Source organism: Numenius arquata, chromosome 1 (assembly GCF_964106895.1).
Source record: "Numenius arquata chromosome 1, bNumArq3.hap1.1, whole genome shotgun sequence".
Lineage (NCBI taxonomy): Eukaryota > Metazoa > Chordata > Aves > Charadriiformes > Scolopacidae > Numenius > Numenius arquata.
Window position 1 is genome coordinate 24,932,243 of NC_133576.1, and position 12,727 is coordinate 24,944,969.

Here is a 12,727-nt window from a genome sequence, read left to right on the forward strand (position 1 = left end):
TTCCCTCACAAATCCTCTCATCTCCTCCAATAGTTTTAGTTTTGCCTTTCCTTCCATGTATGTGATTTATATCCCTTCCCCAAGCCTTTTCAGCCTGTGCCTGCACCATGAACCAGGATATCAGTGTTGTGATAATGTTCTTTCTCATTTAGTGTGGGGAATTCTTTTTGTTGATGTAAGCAAAGTTTGTGAAGATTGTGTGATGAATGTATACTTTAATGATAACAGGGTAATGAAGCCTCCAGTACCCTCATCCACCTCATTTAGAATTCTTCCCAGCCTCTGCCATCCTTGGCAAGAACACCCATTGAGGAAAGCCACTCTATTCCCTGTTCCACTTTCCTTCCTTCACTTCCTCTTCCCCACTGCCATCCAAAAACGTATGGAGGAAGGGTAGAGTCTGTTACACGAACTGAACTGCCCTCCTTCCCAAATAATTACTCCCAGGAAGTAACGCACAGGAATTTTCAAATTAATGTTCCTTTGTACTATGTTTCCTCTATTCTAAATACAATGGAAATGAAGATTTATCTGGTGCTGTTGCAAACAACGCGTACTCATAGATCTATTACTGAAACACAACTATTTCACCAGCACTACAGATTCAGGCATGGAGAAATGGCACTATAGTAAGACTGCTGGTGAGACGATTTTGCCTCTATATGTGCGGGTTATGCCCATGGAAATGCAAGAACCGAGAAGCACGGGGGTCTCAAAGTCACAGAGAATCCCAGTGCCCACTGTAAGAAATAATTGTATTTGTCACTCTACAAACATTGTAAGAAAGAATGCAAATTAAGGTAGTAATAAGGTTATAGTTACAAGGTGATAAATCAATGGTTGCACAAAGAAAAAACACAAAACTACTTAAAACAACCAAATCTTTTAATTAGAAAGCAACAAACATGCAAACAGCAAGTATAGAAATTTATTTGAACCAACGTTTTTACTATAATGAAAGTTACTTTAAAACATTGATCCAAGCTCCCACATTTGCAGGTTAAGGAAAATATTGCACTTTGCATCTTCTAGCACCCCTCATACATGGCAAAACGTTTTAAAAACATTTTTGCTTATTTTAACTTGCACACTCTCCCAAAGTCATGCACACAGTCATTCAAAAACAAAAGGTTAGGTTATCCAAAAGCAATACCTTAGAATTGCACTAAAGCTCTGTAAGGAAAAATATAATTAATGTCTTATACAAATTCCATTAACGTCTAGGTGCTTGCACACAACTGCTGGTTACTCTTCATCTTCGTTTTCATTCTCCTGACCAGATCCTTCTGATCTGTCACCTTCCAATCGGTCTGTAAGACACAGATTTAGTAAAGAGAACTTCCAAAGTTTTCATTTTTGGTAAATATTTATAATATACTGTCTCCCTGGGCTATTACACAATGGAGAGTGGCTGTGGGTTATACAGTAGAAGAAAGTCTGTATGGACTGACAGCAGAGACTGGGTAGAAATGTTGTAACAGGAAAGGAGAACAGGAGAAAAGCCCTAAAGGATTTCTAGGCATGAAAGTGAAGTTTGTGTACAAAAGGAAAAACCTTGTAGCTGCTGCCTGGTTGTCAGCACAGGAAAGATGAGTGCAAGCATAATATTAAAAAGAGGTGGTGGATACAAGGGATTGAAACACTGTTCTCAGGAGCTGAAACTAGAATAGGTGCAGTTAGAAAATTGTGTACTCCAGAAAACTGTATACATCAGAAAAAGTACCTTTTGCTGTAAAAGTTTAGAGAAAGGCAAATACAGAAGCGTGTGAGGGAACATGATTGGCCCAAGATCTATCGCACAAACAACATGTGCTGTCAGGTTAAGAAATACTCCACCATAACAGATTTTTCATGAAACTGTTCTAACTCAACCATTGGGCAGTTGAGTATTTTACTCCAAAGAAATCATAACAAATGAATTAAAAACCGAACTAATACATTCAGTTGCAGTGGTGGTGAGGCATACCACTGGGCTGGGTACAGTGGCATCCCCATGGCTCTCTAATTCTCACAGATCAGTGAGAGGTGAAAGAGGAGCAGCAGCTGCTGCCAGGCACAGCTTCCTTCCTACTTCATCACCGTAAGCCCACGGCTCTGCTCAGCCAGTGCCAGAGTCCCCATTTTCAGTATCTACAGTCACTTTCATCTACATGTACCGTTCTGTTAGGTTTCCACCCCATATGTCATACCAGCCTCCCAAAACTTCATCTTCTTTCTTCCTACCCAGTATGATGTCTCTCCATTGTCCTACATCTTTAGTGTCAACCCACTGCAGTCAACTTCTTCAGCACTAACAACCAGAAACACCAGTTCCCAATGGTAATTCTCCATGCAACTCTTCATAACACCAGTTACAGTCTCTAGGGAACTGCCCCTTTGCTGAAGGGATCATAGAATCATAGAATCATAGAATGGTTAGAGTTGGAAAGGACCTTAAAGATCATCTAGTTCCAACCCCCCTGCCATGGGCAGGGACACCTCTCACTAGAGCAGGTTGCTCAAAGCCCCATCCAGCCTGGCCTTGAACACCTCCAGGGATGGGGCATCCACAACTTCCCTGGGCAACCTGTTCCAGTGCCTCACCATCCTCACTGTAAAGAATTTCTTCCTTATATCTAATCTAAATCTCTTCTCTTCCAATTTAAAACCATTGCCCCTTGTCCTGTCACCACTCTTCCTGACAAAGAGTCCCTCTTCGGCTCTTCTGTAGGCTCCCTTCAGGTATTGATAGGCTGTTATAAGGTCTCCCCGGAGCCTTCTCTTCTCCAGGCTGAACAACCCCAGCTCTCTCAGTCTGTCCTCATAGGAGAGGTGCTCCATCCCTCTGATCATCCTCGTGGCCCTCCGCTGGACCCGTTCCAACAGGTCCATGTCCTTTCTGTGTTGAGGACTCCAAAGCTGGACACAGTACTCCAGGAGGGGTCTCACGAGCGCAGAGTAGAGGGGCAGAATCACCTTGCGAGACCTGCTGGCCACACTTCTCCTGATGCAGCCCAGGACACGGTTGGCTCTCTGGGCTGCCAGTGCACACTGCCTGCTCATGTTGAGCTTCTCATCCATAAGCACTCCCAAGTCCTTCTCCTCGGGGCTGCTCTCCAGCCATTCTCCACCCAACTTGTATTTGTGCCTGGGGTTGCCACGTCCCAGGTGCAGGACCCTGCACTTGGCTTGGTTGAACTTCATGCAATTTGCACGAGCCCACCTCTCCAGCCTGTCTAGGTCCCTCTGGATGGCATCCCTTCTCTCCAGCGTGTCAACTGCGCCACCGAGCTTGGTGTCATCAGCAAACTTGCTGAGAGTGCACTCTATCCCACTGTCCATGTCTCCGACAAAGATGTTAAATAGTACTGGTCCCAGTACCGACCCCTGCGGAACACCACTCGTTACTGGCCGCCACCTGGACATTGAGCCATTGATTGTAACCCTTTGGATGCGGCCATCCAGCCAGTTCCTTATCCACCGAGTGGTCCATCCATCGAATCCATGAGTTTCCAATTTTGAGACCAGGATGTCGTGCGGGACAGTGTCAAATGCTTTGCATAAGTCCAGGTAAATGACGTCAGTCACTCTGCCCTTGTCTACCAAGTCTGTGGCAGTATTGTAAAAGGCCACCAAATTTGTCAGGCACGATTTGCCCTTGGTGAAGCCATGTTGGCTATTTCCAATCACTTCTTTATTCTCCATGTGCCTTAGCAAGGATTTCAGGAGGATCTGCTCCATGATCTTGCCAGGCACAGAGGTGAGACTGACCGGCCTGTAGTTTCCCGGGTCTTCTTTGTTTCCTTGTCCTAGTACCTGCTGCCCCAGGAAGAGCTGCCAGTGGCCTCGTTAATACCTCCCACAGTCCTGTATCTTCACACCCTCCTTTGCCCCTAGACAATTCCAAGCCCACAATGACAGTTTATCTTACAGCTCATTCCAATCATCCCCAATAGCTTTCCTATCACACAGCACTCACCTTACATATCATTCCTTAGTAAAGAAAAGTATTTTTCCACATCTAATTAGTACTACATTACAAATAAGCTATTTCAAAAAATATATTTTGCTCTTTTCTTGCTCTTCATTTTGAGGTAAAAAAACAGCTGCAAAAATGTTGCAAGTCTCACACTAAAGAAGCAATTCTGAAGTACTTCTATTAAGAGACCCTTGAACAGCCCTTGAATCTTCTCACCAACCCCAGGTCTAGCCACAGATAGCTGAGGATCTTGATGGTTCCCCAATCCATCTCCTATTTCATAGACCAATATGATAGACAAGCTCTTCAGAAGTCTCTCACCTGCTCTTATATGATTCAGCGAAGCCAACATTCGTAACATAAAAGAAGCTGGAACAGTAATGGTGTTTCTGGTCTCTTCCAGCATTAATTCATTACGTGTTATAACCTGGAGGCAAGGCAAGGAAAAAACCAGCATCAAATATAAACATAAAATTGTACTACATCAATATGGGTTTTTAGATATGAAGTTCCTATGCAAAAGGCATTTACAGAGTCCAAAATTACACTAAGGGAGCAATATTTTAATAATTACTATCAAATACAGTTACACCACTTGTATGTGGTAAGAAAAGTCAGACAGTGGACTCTGCCTACAGATATCTAATTGTCCATCTAAAGAATATTCTAGTACGATCACCATTCCGTTGTCCACACGCATGGTCGATATTAAGATGAGCAACTGAGAAAAACATTTGGAAATGAGATCTTGCACAAAATAAGGAGGACTGATGAGCAAAAGCACTGTTAGAGATGGCAACTGTTGTAGATAACAAAGTTCTAGCACCAGCACTGGCCCAGAATGTGGGAAGGAAGCAAGATGAGGTTAATGGCCTCTCAATTTTAAATACGGTTCTATATATCTATACTGAACTTTCCCCAAACACAATGCTTTCTGCCTAGACCTTCCCTTTTATGTAAAATTCAGTTTACGTATGTTGGACACTTAATCTAGCCAAACTTAACATGGTGAAACTATTTTATTTTTATGAACCTCTCCTGTCCTCTACGTAGGTATTTCAATGCAGGAATTAAATTAAAAAACAAAAACCACATAAAATTACAAACCATGACTACAGTCAAATTTTCTGAAAGTTCTACATATTTTATTAAAGCAAAAAATAATTAAATCTCTAAATAATTTGTTACTATTAAAAATGAAGTGACAAAAGTATCAGTACAATAATTACACTTAGCACACATTTATGTTTAGCAATACACCTAAACCCCAAAGCCTCCAAAACATGTCAGAGGTTAAAATCTATCATACAATATACAAAGAAGCATCACTTCACTCAGTGTTACTACTAAAATAACAGGAAAGGTTTGAAACCCACAAATTAATCAATTGGGTTATTTTTCAGGGGGGCAAGGGGGTGGTGGCTAAGGGTTGTGGGTTTCTATTTGTTTTAAATATATTTAGCAGTAATGCAGAGAAATAACAGCTATAAAACCCCAGTCTACTATATCCCCACTGTCCAAGAGATTGCACAAAAAAACCCCAAACCACCTCACAACCAAATTTGCCCTAATATATTACTTACAGAAAAATATCTAACATTTTAATAAATTATGTTATATAAATTACTGAAGTATGATTTTTCAGCAGTCAACTGTATGATCATCGTAGGCCAGTTGCTATATACATTGTTATTGCTTTGGAATATGAAAACAATGTGCTACATAAATTTACATAGAGACTTTTATAACTGATTGGACTTGCAATATTTGCTTTATTCCATGAAGTTCCCAATTTGCAATCTTAACCATGGTCTCCTTTTATGCTACCCAATATTTAATAGGATTGATTTTTGCACTCCCTGTTCTTCTATATATAGTTTTATTTCCTTCAGTTAATTCATTTGTTCAAAGACAGGCACTACCTTCATTTCTTAATTCCTGCCAGTTTTGCTCCTATATCTGTTCATACTTTTTCCAGCTTTTTTCACGTACGTAACACCAGATCATATCATATAATTTCTAGGAGAGTTAATGAAATACAAAGTGGGTCTGTGTGCTGCCAATGATATGAAAGTTTTCTATTATAAAGGGCAGCTTTTTATTTGTAGCTCATTTGTTAAACATTAAATAAGTCTGTTAATTCAATATCAGTAATTTGCACTGAAGATGTTTACAGAATTGGAAGATACAACATTGCTGTGAAAAAGGAGGAAAGGTTCTTACCTCATCTGCAAGTTTTCTGTTAAAAATCTTGGATTCTTCCAAAGGCGACCAAATTTTTATATCATAATCAATACCCGAAGAGGCCAGAACTAGAAGTAAATAACAGTAATTCTAAATTAAACACGTTCTGTCTTTACTAGTATTTGCCGCACTTAACTGTGGGTGAAGAAAAATACTTCACTTGAAGCATTTACTTGCAAATGTCAGCTCACATGTTGAACATACAGCTATGTAATTACCAAGTCTCCATACTAGATCTGAGCTATGGATTATATATTTTTGGATATATATATGTATATGAAAAAAACACATGCATACATCAAGCGCCTCCTTTTGTAAATTAAAAAAATAAAAAAGCACCAGAATATACATAAGATAGGAGCAGAAAGTAAGAACAAACCCAGCCACTAATAATATATTTCTGCTGACAGCCTGGTAGGTATGTGTATTAGTAACAAAGCCTTAGGATTTGTAGACCCAGATAAAAAGACAGAAGCGAGATAATTTCAAACATTTTGACATTTGATAATTTCAGTGTATTTCATGTAAATTCACTTGACATTCAAATGTAAAGAAGCAATAGATGCTCTTATAAACACTTGTTAAAATACGTGAAAAAAGAAGTAGCAGAATATCCTCTAGATCATTGCATGAAACCACTACAGGAATAAAAACTCAATAGAAAGATCTCAGTAGCTGGAAAACTGTACAAGATTAACTGTCCTACAAGGAAGATGACCTCTTCATTACATTTCAGTGTGTGACAGGCAGACAGTCGCACTCCACCAAGAAATCAGTAAAGCTACAGGGCATTTTGAAAGGTGCTTCTAAAAGAAGTGGCCAACCTACCCACACACTCTGAACATGTATAGGAACACAATTTCACTTAAGTGTTTAAAAGTTCAAGGCTTATCTAATGTAGGGCAGTATTCCGTATTTCCATAAGCTGTCTGAAAAAAAAAAACCCAGCCTCTTCTGGTATCATTGTAACAACTTCATTTGCGTATTTATTTACAGCTGACTGTTACTCTACAGCCATGTAAGCTACGAAAAAAGAAATAACACAAATACTTTCTTTGACCATGTTAGAAGCTGCAGAACAGTTCAGATTTTCCATCTACATGTCAGACGACATATGATTCCTTCTACTACTTTGGTCCATCTTTTCTATAAATATTTTCCCCTAAATACAAATTAATAGAATTTCTATGAATTTTATTCATTCTTCCAATCTCACAAAGCCAGTGAGACAGAGACACCCACTTCAATTAAATCTTTCAACAGACCCAAGTAGATACTAGATTCCAATATCAATTCCCAAAGCGTTGCTGGCATTTCAGTGACCCCATATTTCCCTCATTAATGTCATAGAAAACATTTAATGTATTGAGGGGGAGCAAGAAACGGAGATTCTTCTTATTACAACCTAACTTTCTATAAATACAATGACAGTAACATTTTCATTCCAAGACATTATTGGGTGAGGAGGGTTTAAAGGGCCGAAGTTCATTAGTAAAAGACAAAATTAAAAGCAGTATTATCTAATTGACCAGTATTATCTAATTGACATGGGTAAAAGTGAAGAATAGTTTATTAATCACTACAATGCTCTATTGAGCAAAGAATTTAAGACTGAGCTTTAAAATGCTTTACTACAGATAACCTGAACAAGCAGACTGTCAAAAATGATCATCTTACTCGGGTCAAACGGATGAGGCTGAAGACAGTTCACCACATGATTATCAGCTTCCAGCAGCATGAGATGTTCAGCAGTATGTCGATCCCATATAAAAATATGGCCACAATCTGAACCACTCATGACAAAGTTAGATCCCCAAAAATTAGCTTCCTTTATCTGCAGTAAAAAAACAAAACAAAACAAACTTTGTAAGACTAGCTAGTGGAAAGGACACACTCAAATTTCTGCAATAACACTGCCTCTGAAGTAAGAGCTCTGCATATGCAGAAACAACATTTAAGAAAATTTAAAGGAAACATTTAAAGAAGAATGATCAAAAAAAAAGAAAATTCAGAAGGCTATAGATCTCCACAGCAAGGTGGCTGTCAACAGAAAAAAAGAGCGGAGTTGAGGCAGACTGAGCAGTTTGGAAATAAATGACAGCAAATTTGTCACTTTCCAAAGTGACAGTAATGATACTGGAAACAGGGTTATGTGAAACAGTTTTTGGGAAGAGTTTGGTAAATTAAAGCACATGACAGGCTAATCCCTGGTGGGGATTTTCCATTTACAGAGGAAGAGGAGACAAGACAGAAGCTTATGAAAACTGAGGGGTGGGAATTAACTGGGTCTGACAGATAAAAAGGGGTCATGAAATCAAACTTAGGAATTTTTTCTCCCTCCTCTATAATCAATCGGATAAGAACTAAGACTTCTTAGTCCAAGGCCAAAATTAAAGTTATAAGCCACTGAACAAGGAAGACATCTGCGTAGAAGTGACCTTTCAGCTTCAGCTATCACAGTAATAGCAGATGAAATTAGAAGCATGTCTCCCTGCAAGTGGAACCAATAATATCACAGTTTTCTTGAAACAGCAATGATGCATTCTATTCTATATGGTTGTTCCTACTATTACTTTGTTGAGGTATCTGAACACCTTTGAAGAATGTTTGAAGCAACATGGTTAACGTTTGTCACATATCAGTAGTGTTCCCATGCTATCAGCAAAGAGTACATGTAATATCTTGCCAACATGGTCTATTTATTATTTTTTTAAATACACATGTTGCTTTGTATAAATTTAGAGAGCAAAGGCAGTGAGTTGTTTGAGGGCCTACTGTTTACACTGAAGGTCATTCTAGCATCTTGGACAAGTTTATGGAATTTTAACTTTGCACTGACTGGACTAGCATCACACAAATTACATTAATTTTTAAATCACTTGCTCATTAGAAATTCTAATTGGATGATCTTTGTTTTTGGCCTACAGCTAACTCCTCTACAATGTTACTGTTAACGCAGTAGTTTGACCCTGGATTATAATTGGCTGTAATTAAAATGTTCGAGGAAGACTTCTCTGATTGAAGAACTATACATTTGAAGGAGGAAATTCTACACCTCTGAGAATAAGATTGTAATAATTTTTATTTGGAAGATGCACAAATTACTCAAGAACTTTTCATAAACCAAAAAAGATGGGAGAAAATTTACAGACATGGCATTGTGAGTTAAAGTGTGCTCATCGGTTCGTGAATGAGCACAACTGGGCCGGACATGCCATTGATTGAAGGGTACTGAAGAAAGATCCACGGTCCTTGAGAAGGCTTCCAGAATACCAGCCACCTCTCACTGCAACTGTATAGTTTGTTGCAGTGCCTCACAGTCAGTGAAGTGATGCAGACAGCGTGCACTTGGACTTTTCCCTTCTGGCAGCTTCTCCAGGAAGCTCTCATAGCGCTAAGGAAAGCTGACTGAAGGCTTCCTTTGGAGCAGGGAGACCATCTCAGCAGAGACAGCAAAGGCTTCCTGTCACAATCTGCCGTTCTTCCCCTGCCATCAACACACAGCCTCTGCTCCTTCTCTCCATGCAATGAAGAGAGGAACATCCTCTGGGTAAAAGGAAAAGGGGAGTGGTTAGGAAACAGTATGCTCATGCTTTAGGCTAGTATACTATATACTGGTTTATTACATCATCTATTTCCCTTTCCTTGTATAAAGTGCTATAATTCAGTAGGTATTTAAATGCTTTAAACTCCATAAATATTCATGGCTCATCAGCATCACTGTTCTAGATACACTTTTGCTAACAATGCTGAGAACACTTTTCGAATGAAGTGACCATCTCTCCCCTCAAAATGACTAGACCGTCTTGTCCCTGATTCTGAGAATTAAAGAAAATAGCAGATACAGTCAATGACAAGACAGCTAGTTTGACCTGCCCTTGACTTGAAAAAGTCTTTGGGAGACAAGCGAGTAGATAAATCTGAACTTTTTTCTCCACTTTGTTCCCATCCGTCTCTCCAAAACACAGTAGCGTCATAGGACTATAAGAATAATATATTATCTGATAATCATTTATACATATTAATTATATTTTTGTATAGATTCATATACTTAGACTATACTGGTTTTATTTCTTAAACATTATTTATTTATAAATAATTACTTGTGTAGTAAATGCTGTATTTCTTAATTGTGTATTTACTAATTCAGCGGGAAAACCCAGACTCCTTGAGTGTTTCAGAGATCTGCAATCTCATGAGTTTTGGAACTGAAGGCAGCTGAAGCGCTCTGTCCTATGAAACAGCAGCGTTACAATGAAAATGATTGTGTAAATGAGAGAGAAATTGCAGGCCAGGAAAAAGTGGCAGTAGTATCAGATATCCACTTCCTGGAAATATAATGCTCATATTATTCTACACCTGTTACATTCAAATTATCTTTACGATTACAACCTAAATGAATGCATCTTATTCAATTTCTGAGCCAAAAAACCCCACCCTAGAATATTTTTTTTCAAGAAACAACTATTAGGTTTCTTAAACGTAGAATAATCTTTCTATGCCACGGCCTCTCTTGCCCTCCCTTCCTATAAAGATGTAACCCACACAGAGACAAACAAGTCTGAGCAAACAAGGATGGGTCACTTCACTAATGATTAGAATCTTCTTCAGAAATCACTTCTGATTTTACTCAGAGTAGGACACCCAAATAACCATTGTTAAACTATTTAAAATAGGAACAGGCTAGACAGCAGTATCTTCTTCCGTTGCTGCCCTACATCATCTATAGGGTGAGAGGTTAGATGGAGTTGTGGAGGGAGTGGAGGAGAGACATTGCTTCAAGAACAGTCAAAATTAAATCACAAGATGTGAGCTGAAAGCTCCATAATAGTCTGATGTTTGTGCTGGAGAAGAGAGTCTGAAGTTAAAAATGTCATCCTACATGCAGGATTACACTTTAAACCGTTACCTCTTACGAACTCTTTATATTGACATACACTGGGCAAAGAGATACCCATGTAAACAGAAGTTTCCTACGCAGCAGCTTTCAGAGTTCACACAGACTATTTCCAGTTTGAAGTTTAGCATAAAATAAATTCCTAATTTTTGGTATGTAAGAATACCTCCAGCATAAGGGCCAGAATTTTGAGTTTGAGATCATTTACACAGAATCCTACTATGGAATTATTTTCTAGGTAACACATCATAATAAAGCTCTCAAGAGGTCAGTGCCTGCATCCTTCTCTTTCTTTTATCCATAGTTTTCTCAGAAAATGCACTGGAGAAAAAGACAGAGATACTGTCTCACTCTGTGCTTTGGCCCAGCTACCTGGATTTAAAAATCACCATGATAAAGCATCATATTAGTAAGCTGAACCCTTACTGCTGTTAAAAATATGTACTTTATTTCCAGCATGAGTATGTCAGTATTAAATTTCAGGCTTGTCATATCTTTAACTATAGAACATGTACCAATGATTGCAGTCAGTGCAATAAAGTCATCCCAATGTCTAAAAACAAGCCAGAGAAACTGCATTCTTGATTCTGTAGTGAAAAACATGTTTCCAATATATTCATCTTTTGGCAGCTTTTGTCTTATAGGTCCTCTTAATATATAGTTTTCATTATCCTGTTAGAAGTACATCTAAACTATTTCCAAAAATAAATTTCCAACTTTATATCTTAATTCTCAATTATGACTTCTTCCTTTATATTCTCTGATGCAACTGCTGATTTTACATTTCTAATATTCATAAAACCTAATTTTAGCACCACATAAATTAACACAACTGAAAGTCACATTTAAAAATGTTGTTTTCAAACTTATATACACACTCAATTCTTCTGTATGCATACACAACTTATCCCATTTATTAGGTATACCCAGATGCTCCATTGAAGAAAAGTTTCTTTAAAAGTCAGTATCTTAAAAGTGGGACTTGAGACTTGGTGCAAGTGGAATAGAGGAAGAATGGCATATATACGAAAGGAGATAAGAATAGGACTGGAGGGAAAAATAGCGAGGAAAAGAGAGGACAGACACAGAACTGAACGTATATGGCAAAAGACAAATTTTGAAGAAAAGAAAGGGATTTGGGGCTCACAAGTGTTTTTTTCTCTTCTAAGAACTAAAGAGAAACAGGAAATCCAACCTTCATCATTCCACTACCATCACAACCCCCTGCTGCTATACTTTTGGGTCTGTTTCATGAAAAAGCATTAACACCCAGTACTCTAATGACATCATTCGAGTGGTTACATGGCAGGGATCTGCGTGCTGGACCTAAAAACGTTCCAACCCTGCCAATAGTGCAAGCAAACATCAATATAACGCTACTTATCTTTTGCTTTCTGACAAGGTAAGAATCACACTTAAAATATGCTTATTAAAAAATTGTAAGATTGCCAAATTAAGTTCTCAAAAGTAAGAAAGTACCAGACTTACTCAACTTGCCTGTATAACCTTAATTCGGTCTCTCTCTCTCTATATTTTTAATACATACACACACAAATATATATATATATCTCTGCATGTATTAAAATAGTTCATGTTCACGTAATTGACAAGACAACTTTATCCCTGGG

The 12,727-nt window shown here is 38.5% G+C and overlaps 1 protein-coding gene across 5 annotated transcripts in view; it reads right to left on the reverse strand.

The window, feature by feature from the left end:
* Window positions 1–736: 736 nt before the first annotated feature.
* Window positions 737–12,727, reverse strand: part of DCAF6 (DDB1 and CUL4 associated factor 6) — a 91,292-nt gene continuing 79,301 nt past the window's right edge. For 3 of the 5 annotated variants that reach the window (XM_074168280.1, XM_074168271.1, XM_074168262.1), the window contains 4 exons: window positions 7,880–8,036; window positions 6,182–6,270; window positions 4,280–4,385; window positions 866–1,310 (listed from right to left, as the gene is read on the reverse strand). In XM_074168280.1, coding sequence (XP_074024381.1) covers window positions 1,246–1,310; window positions 4,280–4,385; window positions 6,182–6,270; window positions 7,880–8,036 — 417 coding nt within the window. In that variant the 3' untranslated portion in view covers window positions 866–1,245. Of the gene's footprint in view, window positions 1,311–4,279; window positions 4,386–6,181; window positions 6,271–7,879; window positions 8,037–12,727 lie in introns of all 5 variants that reach the window. The other 2 variants (XM_074168289.1, XM_074168297.1) reach the window with 2 other exon arrangements.